The sequence below is a fragment of the Podarcis pityusensis genome (genome assembly GCF_964106645.2).
Source record: "Podarcis pityusensis genome assembly, chromosome: 14".
NCBI lineage: Eukaryota > Metazoa > Chordata > Lepidosauria > Squamata > Lacertidae > Podarcis > Podarcis pityusensis.
The window spans coordinates 46,327,748-46,349,949 of record NC_138039.1 but is presented as its reverse complement, the minus strand read 5'-3'; the positions used below and the strand labels follow the sequence as shown (position 1 = coordinate 46,349,949).

Below are 22,202 nucleotides of genomic sequence, written 5' to 3'. Positions count from 1 at the left end.
TCAAATTCCGTGCTTTCTCTGTGCTTGCTTTGAACGTCCGAACCTACCCTATTTCGCAGGACACAGGCTTGGAGCATTTGGGTGGCAGTAATAATCAGATAAAGGGTGGGCAGCTAATTTGCGTCACTCCAGGTGTTGCTGGACTACAACTCCCATCATGCATTGCAAAGGGATTTGAACTACATGGCCCTTCCAACAGTATTATCATTGCACCATTACAAAACCTGCCACACTTGCTAAAATACTTTCTTCTGCTAAACTATTAAAGGTGCAGGAGTCTTCTTTTCCATCAGGTAACCGTGTCTCTGGGTCGCTGACTCCAACCAATCTGCCCTTGCCATTTTGGGTTCATCTGACTTTACCCTCTACTACCAATCTACTAGAGGAGTGGGGACCCTATCTCCTTCTTCTGAATGGATCGTCCTATCTCTAAATCACTTACTGCAACCAACCTGGCCCTGTGGTCTTGGATTCATCTGGCCTCACACTTTTCAATGTCCTTTCAAGTTAAATAGACCAAAAATGCTAGATGGCTATCAATATACTCTTTTAAGGTACAGTGGTACCTCTGGTTACGTACTTAATTCATTCTGGAGGTCCGTTCTTAACCTGAAACTGTTCTTAACCTGAAGCACCACTTTATGGGGCCTCCTGCTGCCGCCGCACCACCACTGTGCAATTTCTGTTCTCATCCTGAAGCAAAGTTCTTAACCTGAAGCACTATTTCTGGGTTAGCAGAGTCTGTAACCTGAAGCGTATGTAACCTGAAGCGTATGTTAACCCGAGGTACCACTGTATTTTACTTTGTTTGTTAGCAGCTTCCTAGGCAACCAGATACAGTGGTACCTTGGGTTACATACGCTTCAAGCAACGGCACTACAGTACTAGTACAGGCAAAGCCTTTGGCAATGTTGCTGTTGCTACTTGGAACTAGGAACTAAGAACCCACAACATCTGTAGTGAAGGATGCTAGAGAATTCTGGCAGAAATGAGAGCAAAAATTGCCAATGTTCACTCATTTGTCGCAAGTCCAGAACAGTTTGATCCACAATTGCTGCTGCTGTTTTCGGTCTCTAAAACGTGGTGTAGTGGTTAAGAGCGGTAGATTCGTAATCTGGTGAACCAGGTTCGCTTCCCCACTCCTCCACATGCAGCTGCTGGGTGACCTTGGGCTAGTCATACTTCTTTGAAGTCTCTCAGCCCCACTCACCTCACAGAGTGTTTGTTGTGGGGGAGGAAGGGAAAGGAGATTGTTAGCCGCTTTAAGACTTCTTAAGGAGAGTGAAAGGCGGGATATCAAGTCCAAACTCTTCTTCTTCTTCTAAATGATACGGAACCGATTACCTGCCCCTTACACACACAGACATTTGCACTGCATTTCCTTTGCATTGAAATGAATGGTGTGGAATAATGTGACAATGACACCATTAATTATATAATCCGCTACATAAAATTCTGCCACAGCGAGTTTAAGAATGTCGTTTTTGTCAAAAACCAAACTGCAGTGGAACGGAAACAGCGCTATATGTGACGAATACGGAGTGGACGGAAATTGAAGCCTTCTTACATCCCTAACTGTGTGGCAAAGAAGCAGCAGCAAGCAGGCACTGTGTGTGGTAGGAGATTCGATGAGCATGGAATGCATACTTTGATCTCCGAAGGCAGACATGTGGAAATGTGCCTTTAGGGAGAAGGTCACCCATCTACATTAAACAAATCCCTACCAACACTACATTTCAGGAAGACGTTTGGGAACTGATGCACATCTGCTTACTGCCACTCCAAAACTCTAAGAGAGAACAGTACGTTATCCAAACAACTCAGAGAGGACATGGAGCATCAAAACCCAACTAAGCAAGCCTGCTAGTTCTATAAGGCCCTGCTGACAGATGTCCCACACCTGATTAAACAATTAAACTGATCAGTTTGTTTTCGATAAGGAAGAATCTGTTCACAGGGAGATTATGAAAACCTCAAAAATGGAAGTTTGATGTTGCTTCCTCAAAAACCATCCAAAGGGAAATCTTTTTCCTTAAAATTATTCCTTATCCATTTCTCAAAATATGCAACACTCCCATAGAATAAAGACAAAGAAATGGCTGTGCCCAATGTTCTCTTCCAACCAGGGCAGGAGCTCTGATGCTCACAGACAAGTGAGCTTTAATGATGCCCCGCAGAAAAACCCAACACAGCAGTGGTGCTAGTGGCAACTCATTGCACAACAGATTTGCACAGCAAAGTTACCAGCAACACAATGTACTGCTGGTACAAAACATTTTGTCAGTGGAATGTAGACAACCTAAAGGCCTCTTACGGACAAACATTTTGAAGCTTTTGTGGCTTCAAAAAGCAGAATTTTGTGGCTTCAATTCATGGAAGCTTATGCCCCCTTAAAGCTCCTACAACAAAATCCTAAGCGCTACTCAGAAGTAAGTCCTATTACACTCAAGAGGGTGTACTCCCTGTGAGCGATGGAGGAGAGTTTCATTGAGTCCGCATTTTAAAGCAAATTGACCTTATTTGCAGCTCTTAGATTTATATGCAGATCGGAATGCAGGTAACAGTGGCACTGGGCACTGCTCTGAATTTCAGAATGCTGTTTTGGTTCCAAAAATGTGAGTATCTTATAGGGGAAATGCATATTTTAGGGGGAAATGCATAGAAAGGCATTGAATAAAATGCATGCATTTGGAGGGAATGCATGCAAAATGCATCTTACAAAAAGTGCGTACAAACATTTAAACACAGTTGGTTTGGGTGCAGTTTAATAGACGTGGCTGAGCATGTGTGGAACTGACACAGAGCAGAAGAGGACTGATCCATCCAGCCCAAAACATACTTAGGATGGCACCCTCCATATTGAAAGCTACAGGACTCCCTCGGGGCTTAATGACACTTACTTTCTGCCCCGCTCTTTCCAGGAATTGGCCCACATTTTAATGCTTCATGTCCAAGCACCCTTCCCCACCCGCCCATTCAGGAGCTTCCCCATGAAAACCCACTCTTCAAAGCTGAATCAGAACAAACAGCAGAATGGGCTTCCTGTGGATTGCCATTCAAATTTAAAGAGTGAGTTTCTGCTGAGAAAGCTCCAGAGCAAAAGCAAAAAGGGGTGGGGTGCTTGGATACAGTGGCGTCGCAACGGTGGGCATGGGGGTGTTGCGCCCCAGGTTCCATGTCTGCGGGAGTGAGAAGAAGTCACCCCGCAGGGGCTCGCGGCGGCATGAGCAGCCATCACGCCACCACCACCGCATGTGGAGGATCCTCTGCTCGTGGCTGTAGCAGCAACGGAGGGATCCCGGCACCGTCCGTACGGTGCTGGAGCAGTGGCAGCGGCAAACCGCTATACAGCGCATGTGCAGCGTCGCTACGTACGGCGCATGCGTCGTACGTAGCGACGCCTCACATGCGCTCTATGTAGCGATGCCCGCCCTGGATGTCACAACGCCTTCCTTCGCCCCTGCTTGCATACAGAGCTTTAAAGTGCAGACCATTTCTGGGAAGCATAGAGGAAAGGTAAGTGTGGATTGCCCTCGGTTGCAATGGGTTCTTGCTGTCACAAATGGACACTGAGCAACACTTGCTGAATTCTAGCCCAGGACTCTGAGCCAAAGGAGGTGAGTCGTGCCTGCACCAGAGAAGAACACCATCACTTACCCCAGGCAATGTCTTCTGCTCATGCAGGGCACTCTGGGCTTTGAGGGCTGAATCCCGGGCACAGTATGTAAGAAAGGCACAGCCTGGAGAGAAGAAGGGAGGGGAAAGTGTTATTGCATAAAGTCATGTGCGAGTACAGTCACGCTCAGCAAGGGACGGCTTTGCCCAGTCCACACCTTCATTTGCAGTGGAGAGAGAAAGGCAAAGCATATACAGCACAACTGGAATACCGCCTGCGATGTCCCTTGCTCTGCAAAGCAGCTGGATACTCCCTTTCCAGGGAAGCTGTGCCTAGCCTCAAAGAGATGAGCGGAATCCAGCAGCAGGTCAGTCCGCAGCCCAGCGGGGATTTGATTTAAGGCAATTCGTATGGATTAGCAGGGCCTGGTTAATTGGAATCGGCAGGCAGAGGCAAACACACTGGGATTAGTGCAAAAGCCCTCCAGATTAGCACATCAGATCTTCATCCTGCCATGCCAGCAGCTATAGGGGAGCTTTCTTTTGTTGCTGTGGTTGGAGGAGCATATTATGTGAGGGTCTACAGCAAGGGTGGAGGACCTCCAGTGACTGGGGCCAGATGCTTCCACCCATACCTCTTTACCTGGCCCTTTAGACTCTCCCCAGGCCACATACCTCAGCAGATGGTTCCACGCTTTCATCAAGCGCTTTTTGCCTGGCTGGAATTATGTGTATTTGACTGATGATAACACACATAGCTCAGTGTACCTCAGTGGCAGGGCTTCTGCCTTACACACAGAAGGTCCCTGGCTCAATCCCCAGCATCTTTACTTAAGCCAGGGGAAGGTCTTCTATCTGAAATGCTAGAAAGCCACTGCCAGTCAAGGTAGACAATGGTAAACGAGATGGACCAATGGTCTAACTCAGTATAAGGCAGCTTCTTCTGTTTTTGCTAAATATCATCTTGGGTGGCAAGCTGCTGGCAGGAAGCTGAAGCATTTGTCACCTGCACATCCCTTTTGCTCCTTAAACTGGAACACACAAGCACGTATGGATTCTGAAGACCACCTTCTCACATGTGAACATGCCCATTTGCTGAGATCATCAGTCAGGGTGCTATGTCGTTTGCCTTCAGCCCTAGAAATAGTGGGTGGCCAATAGAGGGCAGGGCCTTTTCTCTGGTGAGACCTTGAATATGGCAGACCCTCCCCAAATGCATTTGGCAGCACCTACTCTGCTATTTTCTTTAAGCTGTACATGAAATCTGTCCCGTTTTCCTGAGCTTTCAATGGGATACAATATGGAATTGCTTGATTATTGCTAATAGCTGGCTGTCAAGCTTGTTGTCACTTGTTGTGTCCTTAGTGCTTGTGGCTTCCTTTTGATCTTTGTCCTGACTTAATGCTCAAGCTATGAACACTCGTCCATAAACTCCTCTGAAGACCAATTGATGGAATGTTGGGGGCAGAAATCCAATGATTAAATAAAAATTCTCTCAGTGATGTTTTCAGTCACATTTAGGCATAGAATTAAAGAGTTGGAAGGTACCACGATGGCCATTTGGCCCAACCCCCTGCAAGAAAGTACATACTGTCCCTCATGCTCTCAAAGATGTGCGTGCATTCCTGTGTAACTATTGAGAGCGACATTTCCTCACATCTTTGCTAATAATAGTTATCATTATTATTACTACCACCTTACATTTGTATAACACTTTCAAGAGTTCAAAGCCATTCACATGCATTATCTAGCTGTAATAAGACAACCCGGGAATGCAAGGATGGCCAATCTGGTACCCTCCAGATCCTGTTAAACTACAGTTCCCATCATCCCTGGCTACTGGCTGTCAAGGAGCTGCCAAGTGTGCCCAGGTCAAGCACGGGAGGCCCAGGACGCAATAAGCTTTTAATTAACACAAAGTAAAAACACAGTGAAGACAGAAGTGCCTGGCATGCTCTGGTCCATGGGATCACGAAGAGTCGGACACGACTAAACAACAACAAAAATACAGTAGAGTCCTCTGGTTCAACTTAAGCGAGCTCAGACATTGCTGAAACTGACCAAAACCACCCCTCGCCACCCTAGCCTCTCACTATGGATCCCTCCCAAGCAGATGAAGGCTGTGTCAAGGGGGTGAGCTCCTTCTCTGGGCCTAACTCTCCTCAAGCGGGGTGTCTGAGGGGAAGGAGAGCCAGCAGGACTGGGACTGCCCTGCTGCTGAGTAGCCAGGACAACCTCTGACTCCTCTTTGTCTGAGTTTGCACTCACACTGTGATGCTCAGCCTCTAACCCTGTGCTGAAAGGCCCTCCTCCTTCTGATCCCCTTGATCACTCAACCCCCCTGCTTCTAAGACCTCACAGCTCTTCCCTTCCCCGAACTGCTCTTCAGTGTCCCACAACCACGATCCAGGATCTAAGTTGCTGTCCTCTGTGTCCTCCCTGGGGTGCTCCCACCACTCGTCTTCATCCGGCCAGCCCCTGACATTGGCCATGCTGGCTGGGGCTGATGGGAGTTGGAATTCAACAACATCTGGAGGGCCACTACTTCCCCATCCCTGTGATGGGACCTACAGAAATAGGAATAGGAATACAGGAAGCTGCATTCTACTGATACAGACCCCTGGTCCATCTAGCTCAGTTTTGCTACCCTGGCAGTCACTCTCCAGGGTTCTAGGGAGTCTCTCCCAGTCCTGCCTTGAGATGCTAGGACTGAACCTGGGACCTTCTGCATGCAAAGCAGGTGCTCTACCACTGAGCCATGGCCCTTCCCCCCTCCAAAAGCAAGGATGGCCGGAATAGTGCCCTCCAGATGCCATTAGTAGCCAACTTCCATCATCCCTGACCACTGGCCATGCTGGCTGGAGCTGATGGAATTTGGAGTCCAACATCTGAAGGGTCTCACCCTTGATACTGGGCTTTTGGCTATAAAGATCCACACTGGCACTTTGAATTCAACCTGGAAACGAAATGAGAGCAAGTGAAGGTCTTTTAGAAAGGATTCTCTACGTTCCACATGGCTAGCTGCAGGCAACAAATGAGCTGCCACTTTCTGGAACAGTTCGAGTAGTCATTCAGAGACCTAGTTGCCTCACCTGGCTAGAGGGGGAAAGGAGAAATAGAGCTGGGCATCATTGGCATACGAGGGGCACTTCATGGCCAATCACAACATTACTTCTAACCACCATAAAGCCATGGAATGAGCACAGAACCCCGTGGAATAATTCCCATGGGGGAAAGCAAGAACCCACCCCCCCATTCTGACACCACTCAGTGAGAGAAGCTTCTCCGCATTCCTGTTCACCACCATCAATCCACAGAGGTGATCCAAAAGGATACTGTCATCTGGACTGAACCTCACCCTGAGTGTTTATGCCTGGCTGGAATGTGTCCTTGAGCTGTGATAATGCCTCCTGGACCATTGCCTGGATGAAGGATAGAGAGAGGTGGAGACTAGCCTACGGGGCAAAGGAAGAATTCCCATTTGCCGCTCTGGTCATTCCCGCAACCAGCAGGCAGCCCCTGTAATAAGACAGCTAGCCCAACCAGTCTGGAAGCCATCTGGGCTCATCAGCCTTCAAGGACAGACCACCCTAACTAGCCCAGAACTCCTTAGGGGACAAGACGTAAGTGAAATCCCAAAGTCCAGCCTTGATCACCCACTGCAAAAGGAGTTGACAGGTGTCCAACATACTCAAATGGACAAGTTCAGCACTCACTGCCTATGGTACTCTCTGATCTACGTTGTTGTTGTTGTTGCTGTTTTGCATCCAGTGTTAATCATACTCAGAGTAGACCCACTGAAATTAATGGGACTGACTAACTTAGTTGGTTGGAGACAACTCACTATTTATTAGTTTACTCATCCATCCTTCACCACGAGGTTCCAACCATTTAGAAGTGAAAATATTAAAACCAGTTCAAACAAATTTAATACATTTTACTTGTCCCACACACCGAAAATGAGCAGTGATGATGCTATTTGGGAGTTAAAGTCACAACTTTCTTTTTAATATCAAGGACCTGCAACAGGGCTGCCAACTTGAATAAATATGGGGGGGGGGGCTGGTAATCCCTGACCTGCATAAAAGAGAGGGAATATGTAAGCAAGTCCCATTTTTAAGTCCCACAATTAAGTGTTTTAAATTTGTTGTTAGCTGCCCTGAGCCCGGTTTTCTGAACCGGGAAGAGCGGGGTATAAATAAAAATGTATTGTATTGTATAAGCAATTAATAATAATAATAATAATAATACCACCTTTATTGTCAATGTACAACCTGTGTACAATGAAATTTACCGAGCCTAACATGGTCATGCACACCATTTGAATGACAATGCTCATCAACTTTGTGGGGGCTAGCCCCCTCGAATTTTTCATGGGGAGTGTGCTGAAGGGAGCTTGGCCCCTAGGAGTTGGCTCCTATGACCTCCAAGGAGAAAAGCAGTGTTGGCCAAAGACCGCACAGAGGAACTCACCTGGGCAATACCACTTACATTGCATGTCAAGAGGAACATGCTGGGGAATATCTGTCCCCAAAGCCCTGCACTGTTCAGCATTCAGAAGGAGAATGGAAAATATTCCCCTTTAACCAGGCTTTTGGCTGACTAACATCCCATATAATTTAAAATGTGTTTGTGGGAGGGCTGGGGGGGGTATTGTTTTGTTCTTGTTCTTACTATGTATTTTGTGCTTTAATCTTGTATATGTATGCTGTGAACTGCCCTAAGATCTACAGATGAAGGGAGGATTAATAATAATAATAATAATGACTTGAAAATGAAATCTTAACCTTATACATCTCCAGAGCCCATCCCACACCATACAGCATGATGAAACAACCTGCATCACACACCACAACTGGTGGACAGCAACTGATGAAAGAGGGAATTGGTGTCTGAATGGTCCTGCAAGACTTTATAAAGTGATGTCTCTAACAAGCCACCTTCTGGGTTCTGCTCCCAGCAGTGAAACGTCTTGGGCCCAGCAATGTAGGTCACACACCCCCAATCTGCATGATGGCAAGATAACTTTCTTTTTTAAGTGTTGCATGCGCCTAAATATGTACAGGCAAATTTATCAAGTAATATAAGGAGAAATTCTAGAAATGCATATGGAAATGAACTAACACACTCTTTACTTCAATAGGCCAGACAGGGCATGGGCCCCCAGCTGACCGCCCCCCCCCCCGGGTCCCCTTTCAAGGCTTTGCCGCTGCTTTTCCTGCCAGTGCTGGAGTCTGGCTTGCAAACCAGCCTCTGGCCTTTGGCAGCAAAGGGGGCTGGGAACAGCATCAGCCGCTGCCTGCGAATTCACTTTCCTTTCCCTTAAGGCAGTGGTAGGAACTGGGCCCAGAGGCAGAGGGAGAACAAGTGGGTGATGAGAGAGGAGAAGAAGGATGGGGCCAGTTGGAAGCATCTTGCAGGATGGTTCCCCAGCCCTCAAAACAAAACAAAAACATGGAGCTAGCACTTGAGATGGACAAATGTGGAATTTTTTTGTTGCTCTCAGCTTCTCATTTTTACAATCTTCAGTTCTCCACATTTCCCCACCAGTTTGTGATTTTAAAAAAATAAATCTTTTTTAGAAAAGCTTCTCATGAAAAATCATTAGCATTTTGGTACGCTAATGCACATGCAATTTTGCCTAACATTTTGCAAAGCAATTTTACCTAATGCCATGCATTTTTTTGTATGTTATTTTCACTAAAATATGCATTAATATGCATGTTTTACACTAGTAAATTTATTTTTGTACATGTTACTTAGGTGGAAAACTGCACTGCAAAATTAGACGCGTGAGTTTCAAGGGATGGCTGTGTTTCAGCTTACATATTGTTTCAGAAAAGTGTGAATTAAATGCAAACTGAATCAAATTTCTCTTCCATCCACAGCCAGCATGGAACGATCATTTGTCCTAATCTCTCCTCAGTTGAATCAGAGGTGTCTACTAGCACCTTACGCTGTGAGTAGTTCTGTGGAATTTTCATGGGACTGCTGAGGTGTGTGTGTGTGTGTGTGTGTGTGTGTGTGTTACACTCCTAAATGCTCTCCCTCCTTAGCACACACTGCAGGCTGTGAATCAAAAGGCTTGGAGGGGGAAGACTGCTCAACACTGACTCACCCTCATGAGCTCTTACTCCCAGGAGGAGCTCGATTAAAGGTTTGCAAGTCCGCATTGCCACGAATATAAGGTTTGCACAGATTTTGTTTTGCTTTCTTGCCCGTACTATTCATGGCACGGCTTTGCAAAGCTGCTGTGGAAATGTAGCAGCCCAGGCAGAAACTCTAGCTGCCCCTCTTGTTGATGGAAATAAATCCAAGCATGGGTACTTTGCTAGCCTTTTTGTAACACAGGAGCAACAACAGTTCCACTCGGTTTGCAGCATACGATCAACATTATTAGGTGTTTTCTCTTTGTTTTGTTTTTTAAATAATAGATCCTATATAAATCGTCCTAAAACAATATTAAAACAGCAGCAAAACAGTTTCCCTTCAAAAATGTAAATATTTAATGAACAAAATTTGACATTGATGCATTTTTAATATTGGCACAATTAAATCTGCCAGATGATTAAGTATTAATAACTCTTAATAAGTGCAACCATCTCGCCTTCAAATAGAAGCAATTCACGAGCGAGAGGAAGCCAGCCTCGTAGCCAGGAGAATGCAGACTGACCCATCAGCAGGCAGACAGTTGCTCCTGGCTGCAGCAGCCGTGCTTCATTCAAAACAATCCTCAAACTTCCATTCCACTGACTTGCCTTTGTGAACAAAAGAGTCACAGAAGACGCATATTTGGACAGAGGAGCAAAATTAATGAGGACCTTAATTAGATGAAGGGTGGCATTTAATTGTGTTGATCAGCCTATGTATTTAAAAGGAGAGGGGAGTTTTAATTTTCTTTCTGGCCTGCACAGTTTCGAATATGTAGGGCAGGGCTGAGGAGGTTAAAAAAGAAAATAATTCAAGCAGTTTGAAGTATAGACTTCAGTAAAGGTATAAATGGAACTGGGAGAGGATACACAACTGCTATCCTTCCATAGGGTGCTGGATTAGAGAGTGTCGGAAGAGTTAAGCAGCAATGCAAGAAGCGTTGGAGACTTTTCAACATGCTAATGCATAAAGAATATTGGTGCACCTGACAATTTTCACAAGTGACTTCCCATCATATTTAAGTCAAATTTCATGTCGCTTCCTAGAAACTCTCGCATCCAACCCAGCTTCCTCCATCAATCTCAAGGTCTGATATTTGAAATGTTATAGTCGTATTTATTTATTGTGATGACAAAGAACCTCCTGTTCCATTGCTGTTAAGCAGCAGAGATAAACTGGCCTGACTACTGGGTTGCTTGCTTTGGGGCGGGGTGAGCGGGGTGAGCGAAAAGCTCTCTCCAAATGTTAATATTATTTCAGTCTTTCATTGCCCTAACCTACATCCCTGCCTGCTTCCATCATCTTGTCTATACATTTGAACTGAAGGCCTGCAGTTTTTAAAGGTCATTTCCAAGAATCTACCTAGGAAATGTTAGAAACTAAGATATAATCTTCCTGTGGACTACATATTGCATTCTCCTTTTTCTGCAGCACAGAAAAAACGATCCATTACCAGGCTGTTGCTTTCCATTCAGAAAGGACACATTTCAAAATAGGCAGCCTGGGGAAAGTTGCAAAAGCAGGGAGGTTTTTGTGTGTGTTGTTTTGTTGTTAAGAGAATGGTATGCCCTGGTACAAGATGTGATCTAAAATCCCAACTCTAGCCTGCATTGAAACTTAACAATTAATATACCACCAGATGCCACTCACCAGAAGGCAACCAACCTGAAGAGCTGGAAACTGTATTTCACAGGGAACCAATAGCCCTAAATATAACTACTTGAAGGCAATGAATTCAGTCGGTGTGCCTTAGATATGTGGGGTGTCACCACTTTAGAGTAAAATCCAATGCACAATTATTGGGAGTAAGTCCTATGCATGCTTACTCAGAAGTTAAGTGCCACTTAATGGGGCTTACTCACAGGTAAATGCGTATGGGATGTCAGATTTAATTGCATGCAGCCTCGGGGAATAATATCAAAAGAAATGTTAGGCATACACATGACACAGTGTTTTATCTCAGTACTTAAAGGACAAGAGAGAGCCTTCAACTATTAGGTTCTAAAAAGTTGGCTAAGCATAGTGTAGAACAACCTACCATATGAAAAAAATGTGAAGTGGAAGCATCTATCCAGATGCAAACTTGCTTCCTCTGCAAATTCACTCATTCATTTCTTGCCTGCCCCATATGTGCAACTGTTACTAGAACTCACCAACAGGTGTGTGTGTGTGTAATGTGTGTGTTTATACACACATATATTTGTGTGGACATACATAGCATTTCCTCTATTTGCATGGCTATCAACTTCTATCCTTAAAATTAAATTAACATCAAGATACTGAGCCTATAATAATTTTATGATTTATGTTAGCACACGTGATGTTTTATGAGCACTTTTTACCATCTTGATCGTTTTCTAACTTTGAAGCCACAAAGAATTGTACTCCTTGGGCCAGGCATATCAGTATGGGGCATGAAATACAATAGCACAAAACACCCTCTTGGGTTGTATTTAATTAAGCCCTACTCAGAGTAGACCATTGAAATTAATGCACCTAAGTTGCCTGTGTCCATTAAGTTCAATGGGTCTACTCTGAGTTGGAGTAACATTGAATAACATGTCTTGCCTAATAAAATGCATATCTGTGAAGGTTATATGAGGTTGTCAGTTATGTTGCCAGTAACAATGAATATTATAAGGCCAGGATCTTGATGTTAATTCTGCATGTTTCAGGTAACTAGGCAGTTGGGTTAAAGATTCACGATACAGACACTGATTCTGTGCATAGCTGTCAACTTTTCCCTTTTCTTGCGAGGAATCCTATTCGGAATAAGGGAATTTCCCTTAAAAAAAGGAAAACGTTGACAGCTATGATTCTGTGAGCCAAGATGGATTCTCCAGACAGAGTCTACCACTACACCACAGATCTTTGGCTCAACTGTCCAGCTACCAGCAACTGGTAAAATTCATTATCAAGATGCCAGCACTATAATATTCCTTGTTACTGGCAACAGTGGCACTGTCACCCCATTGTTACTCACATACCTACACACACTTTTCATCCAGTTCAACTTTGCACACCAACTAACTCAGCAAAGGGTTAAGGAAACAGGGAGCTCCTTTATAGGTATGCTAACTCCTCTAGATCCAGCCAAGGCTGAGACCTATTTCCTAATCCAGGGGTGGGGGAACCTGTGGCCCTCCAGATGTTATTGGACTCCCATCATATATAAATTCAATAAATAATAATAATCTTTGATCATTGCCCAAGCTGGATGGGAGTGCTGGGAGTTGGAGTCCAGCAACATCTGGAGAACCACCAGTTCCCCACCCCGTCTAATGAGTGCTTATGTACCATCTGCCTCTCCGATGGCATAGAAGCCCCTTCACGTATATACAGCTTTCCTCGGCCCCCTTCTCTTGTATGTAACATAGGTTTGCAGGGAGCTGGGGCCTCCTTCAGCCATATCCTCCCCCCACCATAGCACCATTCAGAAGATGTCTGTTTCCTGTCTCTGTTTACAAATCTCCCTCCACTGTCTCCACCTCCCACACTTACTCTCTCACACTGTGACACACATCTCTCTGCCTTACACTCTCCTGCATGCAGACACGCACATGCACACTTACTTTGTTCCCCACCCAGCCCAACTTTTCACATGCTGTGTGATCCGATGCATGCTAAGTCAGGGGGGAAAGCCCCCCACCCCACCCCGCCTGCGCTCAAAGGGGCTTGCTCCCAGGAAGGGACACTTAGGACTGTAGCCACAATAACTTAAAATAAGAAGAACAAAGTAGCAGAGAGAGGGGCCATTGCCAGAAGTCCTAATCTCCTCCTGATGCAAAATATGATCTTTTTTCGAGGGGGGGGGAGGGAGTGTCTGTGTTTGTCTTCCTTTTCCTCCTGCACATGCGTGCACATCCTTCCACTGATCTCTCTCTCTCATCCAGTCATTACACGTGACCCAACTTTATACACATTACGTGTGTGTGCATGTTCAGAGAGGGGGGAGACGGCACTGGAGAAGGGGGGGTACGCTTCTCCCTCTCTTAGAGGATGTGTAATTCCCTCCTTGTTTACGGATCCCCCCCCCAACACACACACACTGCAAATCCCATATCCACTCTTACACATGGAAGCAAGTCCTACCGAGCTTTGTGGAACTGGTTCTCGAGCGAATCTGCCCAGAGGGGCATGCTTCGTCCACTTACTCCTCTCTGTGCGCCCCCCACCCGCCCTCAGCCTCACACACACAACGCGGCGTTCGGCGGCGGCCAGCATCTCCTCTCCATCCCTTTGTTGGCCCTTTCGCCTGGCCGGGAAGCGGGGGGGGGGGGGGTGCAGGCGTGGTGGGAGTAGCCGAGGCGGCATCGGCATCGGGAGGAGGAGAAAGGGATCCACCCGGCGCGCGGCAGGAGGAGGGCGGCGCGCGGCGGGGCTCCCTACCTTTGTGCATGCCGGTGAAGCGGTCCTTGAGCACGGTGAGCTCGTAGATCTTGCCGAACTCCTCGAAGAGCGGCTTGAGGTCGCTCTCCTCCAGGTTGCGCGGGATCTGCCCGATGAAGAGCTTGATGGCATCGTGGTCCTTCATGGCGATGGTGCCGCCCGGGCCGTGCGTCGGCGTCGTCAGCCCGTTCATCCTCCCGGAGCTGTTCGTGGTGCTGAAGGCAGTGCTCTCCGCCTGCGGCGGCGGAGGCGGAGGAGGAGGCGGCGGCGGCGGGGGCGGGGGCCCGGGGGGAGGTTGTTGCTGCGCTAGCCCGTTGGCCAGAGTAGCCATGATGTTCCCAGCCGGCTCTGCCCCGCCCCGCCCGCCCCGCCCCGGCTCCTGCCTGCTTGCGCCGCGCGGGAGCAGGGGGAGGGGGGCTGCCCAGCCCGGGCTCCCCCTCTCCGCGCTCAGCCCAGATCTCGCCCTCCACCCCCCCTGCCCGCCCTCCTCCTCCTCCGCCGCCGCCGCTTCCCTTCTCCTCCCTTCGCCTGGCTTGGCTTGGCTGGGGCTTCGCCTCGCTTTGCGCGCACGCCCTCCCTCCCTCCTCCCTCCCTCGGCGGCTGCCACTGGGCCGGATGACGTCAGCTGACTGGCCCCCGAACTACTCGCATAAGATTAGCATAGCGGAGCGTGGGGGGGGGGAGAGCCGCAGCCAATCAGGGCGCGAGGGAGGGGAGAGGGGCAGGGCTGGCCAGGCAGGCAGGCAGGCGAGCGCTGGGAGGAAGGGAGACAGAGTCAGGAGGAGCGGGAGCCCCCACGGAGCCCGGCGCTCGCGGAAGGGTGGGTAGAGAGGGGCCGCCTCCTGCTATAGGGGAGGGAAAGGAGGGTTGCTAAGGAAGCCCGGCCCTCCTCAAGTTGGAAGGTGTGTGGCTGCGGGTGGGGGGGAACTCTGAAGGACCACTTGCAGTCGGGCTAAGCGAGCAGGGGTTCTTCCCCAGAGACAGGATTCATGGAGGATTTAGCATGGGTAATTATTATTAATATTAATATATGTCATAAAATTTACGTGCAGCTTGATTGGAAAAAACACACAAAAAACAACCTCTGAAGCAGTTTGCAAAAAATGTAAAACAAGGAAATAGGAATTTGCAACCCACGTGCAAAAGAATGTCCTTAACTTTCAAAGCACCTGGGTACACATGCCTAAACAGCCAAAACTAGTACCCTGAAGGTGCCCACTTGATCTCAATAGGCAGGGAGTTCCAAAGTGCAGGTGTGGCCACACTGAAGGACTGAATACTGACAGACACATAATGGGTATTATGTGGCACTGTAGTAGTAGTAGTGCCAACCCCACTCGAAGCAGTCAAATGACTTTTTTCCCCGTGCACAAACTCAGCCTGGGAAATGAGCATGTACAGAGTGCATCCCACCACCTTGGGATGATGCTCCACGGTTGTGTGGATGGAGATGAGGTGTGCATGTGTGTAGAAACAAGTAAAGGTAAAGGAACCCCTGACCATTAGGTCCAGTTGTGGATGACTCTGGAGTTGCAGCACTCATCTCGCTTTATTGGCCGAGGGAGCCAGCATACAGCGTACAGCTTCTGGGTCATGTGGCCAGCATGACTAAGCCGCTTCTGGTGAACCAGAACAGGGCACGGAAACTCCGTTTACCTTCCCGCCAGAGCGGTACCTATTTATCTACTTGCTCTTTGACGTACTTTCGAACTGCTAGGTAGGCAGGAGCAGAGACCGAGTAATGGGAGCTCACCCTGTCGGGTGGATTCAAACCGCTGACCTTCTGATCGGCAAGCCCTAGACCCACTTTTGCCTCTGGCCTGACCCATCTCTGGTCCCAAAGAGGTTCCCTAGGCCTTCTCTAACTTGTGGAAATGGAAAGCCTCCTCATGGAGCTGCCCCTCACTATTTAGGAGCAGATCAGGGCATTCATCCCCCATTCTGTCCTGTTCATGTGTATGTCTTATGCATAAGGAAAATGCCCACGTACAGCTACAGTAAAGCCATATACAAAAAATACAATTAAGACTAGAAACAGGGAGGGACTTATCTTCTTGTTACTATGTAGTCATGCCTATATAATAAAGAGAATGTTGATTCTGTGTCTTTCCATCCATCATCTGCATGAAATACTGCTTGAGAGCTTGCCTAATCAGGTTGCTCCCCATGAAAAGCATTTTCCTGTGAGTGGATGAGATGTTGTGAGAGCTGGAAATGTTGGAGAAAGGGGAAACCAAGACTGATGGGGAGGCTGGAGCACCTTTCCCTTTGCAGGAAGGCTACATCATGACTGCAGAATGTGTGGTGTTCCCGAGGTTGCTGGACTACAATTCCCATAATGCCTGGCTGTTGGCCTTGCTGCCTGGGGCTGGTGGAGTCCAACATCTGGAATGCCACAGATTCCCCACCACAAGCTTGCATCTTTGGGGCTTTTTAATGTTGAAAATGTGGACATGATTTGACTATGGGAGAGAGATTCAGTTTGGTTAACATTGAAAGGCAAACTTACCTAATTCACTCATCCTCAACCAAAACACAGCCATCCTTTGAAATTCACATTTTTTCTGAATTCTCCAGTTCTCCAGGCAAATAAAATGTACAAAAATGCACCTAGTAAGGTAAAGCATGCACATATATGGCTATATTAGTGAAAATAATGTATGCACTTAGTAAGGTACATTACTAAGGTACATGGGATGCGGGTGGCGCTGTGGGTTAAACCACAGAGCCTAGGACTTGCTGATCAGAAGGTTGGTGGTTTGAATCCCCACAACGGGGTGAGCTCCCGTTGCTCGGTCCCTGCTCCTGCCAACCTAGCAGTTCGAAAGCACATCAAAGTGCAAGTAGATAAATAGGTACCGCTCCGGCGGGAAGGTAAACAGCATTTCCGTGTGCTGCTTTGGTTCGCCAGAAGCGGCTTAGTCATGCTGGCCACATGACCTGGAAGCTGTACGCCGGCTCCCTCGGCCAATAAAGCGAGATGAGCGCTGCAACCCCAGAGTCGGTCACGACTGGACCTAACGGTCAGGGGTCCCTTTGCCTTTACCATTAAGGTACATTAGTGAAAATAACATACAGAACTGTAGGGGGGAAATGCTTTGCCAAAAAAATTCTTATAATGGGAAATTTGCACCAACATGCTTTCCATGGACTTCTTAAAATAACAACAGTGGTAATAATTACAAACTAATTTGGAAACATGGAGAACTGAACTTAAGGTTGGAAAAAATGTGAGACTGAAAGAAGCTGAAATTGACAGACTTCCCTGTTCCTAGACACGATAGAGGGTGATGCAGTGATGCCAGGGTGTGGAACGAATTAATATTGGAACTTTAGGACATCCAGGGGATTGACAAAAGAAAGTACTTCTTCTCACAATTCAAAATTGCAGTGTGATCAAGGTCACAAGCTTAGGTGGCTTTAAAAAGAGATTAGGCAGATCCACAAAGGGTGAGCCCATCAGCTGATCCTAGTTATGACAGCTCAATGGATCCTCCAGGCTCAGAAGAAGTATACCACTGACTAGCAGATGCTGGGGGTACCAGCAGAAGAGAGTCATTGCTTTCAGATCCTGCTTTCCAGTAGAATCAGGTGGGCCCAGAGGGAAGGGGGTAGAATGCTGGACTAAGTGAATTAAGGGCTCTTCTTATAGATGCAAACTGAACAACAAGAGATGGGATGAATGGGTTTCAGTCCATGCAGGATTTTATGCATTCTAAAAGTGCAGCAGACCAAGCACACAAACTATTTTTCTCAGTTTCAGCCAATCACATTATAAATATGGATGGTTTTTTTCCCCTCTCTCTCTCCTTTTAAATGTTGTGCCCTCATCCTTCCTCTCAAAGGCCCCAGAGGAGCTTCTTCTTCATGTCACACAGACCAGGAGGGAGTTGCCTTCACCATGGGGGGGGGGCAGGAAGTGAGCTCTCTGTCTCTGCTCACTCACCTGCTCGCAGGAGAAGCAGCAAGAGGACTGCATGCAACCAAACCACACTCAGTCAGTTAAATATGAATGCGTGTTTCAGATTAGTTTCAGGCTGAATTCATTTGAGGAGTACAAATTAATGACTTGATTTCAGGAGTATGTTGTCCTGCTTGGAAACTGACGCGTGCACATTCATTTCAGGAATATGTGAACTCCGCCTCTGGGATTCTGTGTACAGTACATGCATGCGCGCGCACACACAAGTGCATGCATGTTCATGTGCTGCTAGTAGGCAAGGCCTGAGGCAAAAGTGAGAGCAGCAATGGATGCAAACTTTACCTTTGCACAGTAGACTCGCGTGCCCCTCTCTGTTCTCCATGTAGAAAAGCAAGAGGTTTGAGGCTCCTAAAGGCATGATTTAGAGAGTGGTACCTCAGCCAATAGGGACGCGGGTGGCGCTGTAGGTTAAACCACAGAGCCTAGGACTTGCCGATCAGAAGGTTGGCGGTTCGAATCCCCACAACGGGGTGAGCTCCCATTGCTCGGTCCCTGCTCTTGCCAACCTAGCAGTTCGAAAGCACATCAAAGTGCAAGTAGATAAATAGGTACCGCTCCGGCGGGAAGGTAAACGACGTTTCCGTGTGCAGCTCTGGTTCGCCAGAAGCGGTTTAGTCATGCTGGCCACATGACCTGGAAGCTGTACGCCGGCTCCCTCAGCCAATAAAGCGAGATGAGCGCCACAACCCAAGAGTCAGTCGTGACTGGACCTAATGGTCAGGGGTCCCTTTACCTTTACTGTTTGCTCCAAAAGGGGATGACAGAGGACGAGATGGTTGGACAGTGTTCTCAAAGCTACCAGCATGAGTTTGACCAAACTGTGGGAGGCAGTGGAAGACAGGATTGCCTGGTGTGCTCTGATCCAGGGGGTCTCGAAGAGTCGGACACGACTAAACAACAACAACAACATTTTCTCCATTCTGGTAGCTTTGAAGGCTCACACAGGGTGGCTGCACAGAGAACTGAGGGTCCCCTCTCTTGGCCACAGTAGCTCCTGACCTTCAGTGGGATGAAACGGGTTCTCCCCTCTCCCCAAGGCAAGCATGCCAGTTCTTGTGCCAGCAGAACTGCATCTGCAGCCCCAGCATCACTTGTGCCCATGCAGGCCACACACCCACGTCTCTATAAATACAGACTCCACGAATAGCAAATGCCGGCACCAAAGTGTGGCTGAGGGATTGTGTCATGACCTGATTTAGTGGGAATCCTCCAAATCACAGTTTCACAAAGGTCCCCAGTGGGGAAACCAAACTGGCGCTCAGCTGGCAGGTGGTGGAGGGGGCGGGAATAGAGCAGCTTACACACACATCCCGAAGATGGATGTGACAGGCATCTTAGACCAGTCCAAAGCAAGCCCCAGGGAAGGGTCCAGGGATGAGAGGCTGGGCAGCTCCCTTGGGACTCTATCCACAGGGCTGGTGAAAAAGAAGGTGAGGTTAACTGACACAGAAAATGCACACAAAGCATTGGGAGAAGCCTCAGTCATGTTTCTTTATGCATCAGTATGAATAGGAGTGTGTCTGTTCTACTTCCTTTCCTGCAGAGTGTTATTTAGCCCATGTGTAGGGCACATATTTCAGCCCGAGAGCTGGTTACCATTCTGGGCAACTTTTCAGGAGCCCCATGCCAGTGGCGGGCAAGGCAAAAGTGGGCAGCGCAGTAAATACGAGTTTTATTTGCACAGTTTTATAGGCTCCTCATGAGGCCAGAGGAACATCGCCCAGCTGTGGGGCCTGAAGGCCGCTCCCTGCAAGGCCCTTTCCATGTGGCCTAGGGGGCAGGGCCCTGACTCACCAGCCCTACTATGTTAAATATGTATTCTGTAGTTGACCTCCTTTGTAATGTTTTATTTTGAAATCTTTAAGATAATATTTTAGTTTTCTATTACGTTGCTTTGACTGTATACTCTATATTTGACTTTCTTCAGATTGTTTTATTTATGTTTTATTAACTTAATATGCTGTAAACCGCTTTGAGGTTTTTCTTAAAAATATAAAGTGGTATAGAAATTTTAAAAATAAAAATAAAATAAATAAATTTACATTTCTACAGTAGGCTGGTTTCCATACACACTTGAACCACCCCTCTATGTCCTCTATCCAAACAGGCAAGAAGCACCACCAGCGAACAATGATTCATTGCAGCCAACCAAAACCAACACTCAAGGATGGTGGAAAGCAGGGCTTGGAGGTGGGGGGGGGTGGCCTGGAAAGAGAGCAAGGGCCAGGTGGAGAGGCCCAGAGTTTCCCTATCCCTGGTGTAGTGAATCATGAAGTCAGAAGGCCCTTCACTCTGCCATTTCTTGAAACCCCATTTGCTTTCCAACACAGAACCAGGTTGCAGCTTCTCTGTTCCCTTCTCTTCAGCTCAAAATCAGATCTGGGTGTGAGCATTCACTGTATGTAGGCTGAGAATTCGGAGAAAGAACCACCTGATTTACTCATTCTTCCTCATTTAGGCCTGTGCAAGAGATGTGCAGGAACTGGGCGCTGAGCTGAGGGGGCGCCTTCTCAAAGCCTGGTAAATGAGGTGCTGGGCTCCCAGAAGAAGGTGTGAGGCTCTGACAGGCTCTGAGAGTCCTCCTGCCTCCTTCCCAGAGCCTAGTTAGTGCTTTCTCAGCTTTGGGAAGGAGCTGGGGAAGATCTAGGACCCTGCCAGAACCCTCACGCCTCTTTCCCAAAACCAGGTGCCTCCTTACCAGCCTTTGGGAAGGGCAGCGGAAGGACTTGGGGGGGGGGACCAGCCTTCAGCAACCTGGTGCCTTCCAGATACTTGGGGCTTCAACTCTCATCAACCAGTGGTCAGGGTTGATGGAGGTTGTAATCCAAAAGATCTGGAGAGTACCAAGCTGGGAAAGGCTGCTTCTAGAGTCTCAAGACCCATCTTACCTGAGTGGCAGGTAAGATTTAAATGAACCATTCTTGGCTCCTAATTTTAAATAATAGCTCCCTGATACCTTTTGACATGCATAAGTGCAGGGGAAACAAGACATGTGGATATGAAAATAAGAGGCCTTAATGGGAAGTGTCTACAAGATATCAATACAATGGCCAGTACTTAAAGATGAAAAGAAACTGATTGCTCTCCAGGAAAAAAATGCATAACTAGTCTAGCCAGCCTTGGGAATTTGGTGTTTTCATTCCTCCAGCAATTTCCCTGCAGAAAGCTAATGTAAATTTACTTATACAGTCCCATCAGCTCATAGTCATAGGCAAAATAGATATGTGTCGTGCAATGACCTTACAATCTAACAGGGCAACCCAGGACATTTATTATTTTGATGAAAAACTCGTTGGGTTTTTCCTTGAAAAGTGATATTTTAAAGTGATAAAAATCTTTCCCCTGATTTTAGGAAAATTAGAAAACATGGCAGCTCTGTGGACATTGGGTTGAAATTACTTTTAAAACGGCTTGTGGGCTACAGTTGGGAAGGACAATTAAGGGGGTAAGTCAAAGACTACTCAGAAAAGGTGGAGTTGGGGAAAAGGTTTGTGGTTTGAAGAATCTGTCAAGTCCAATTTCTCCCACTTCCTCCTTTTTCCAATCTTCAATTCTGTTTTCCACATATCCATAACATTTTGCTTCCTCACCCCAAAACAACAAAACAGTCGTACCTTGGCTCCCAAACGCCTTGGGAGTTGAACGTTCTGGCTCCTGAACGATCAAAAACCAGAAGTGAGTGTTCTGGTTTTTGAACATTTTTTGGAGGCCAAATGTCTGGCACAGCTTCCGTGCCTGCGCAATCGGAACCAATCAGAAGCTGCGCCTTGGTTTCTGAACTTTACAGAAGTTGAATGGACTTCTGGAATAGATTCAGTTCGACTTCCGAGGTATATCTGTACTCATAAAAATTCATCAGAATTTTTGTATAAATTTCATCTCATAAACTCATCTTTAGATGCAGTTTTGACAAATATACAGATTTTTTGCAAGCAATTTCCCCAAAGGTGATATGTATCACCTTGGTTGGACATTGGTTGGTTGGAATGGCACAGAAAAACCCATAGGTGTGCAAATGTAAAAGACTATAATACACCGTGACCAAATGATGGACCACTAGCCAGCC

The 22,202-nt window shown here is 47.1% G+C and overlaps 1 protein-coding gene across 6 annotated transcripts in view; it reads right to left on the bottom strand.

The window, feature by feature from the left end:
* CELF6 (CUGBP Elav-like family member 6) overlaps nucleotides 1-14,494 on the bottom strand; it is a 168,023-nt gene extending 153,529 nt beyond the window's left edge. For all 6 annotated transcript variants that reach the window (XR_013979234.1, XM_080980434.1, XM_080980437.1 and 3 more), the window contains exons 1-2: nucleotides 14,155-14,494; nucleotides 3,658-3,740 (exon numbers count right to left, since the gene is read on the bottom strand). Coding sequence is in view for 5 of the 6 variants with exons in the window: in XM_080980434.1 (XP_080836560.1) it covers nucleotides 3,658-3,740; nucleotides 14,155-14,485 (414 nt within the window). In the remaining variant the exon portion in view is untranslated. The remainder of the gene's footprint in view (nucleotides 1-3,657; nucleotides 3,741-14,154) is intronic.
* Between the last annotated feature and the right edge of the window lie 7,708 nt (nucleotides 14,495-22,202).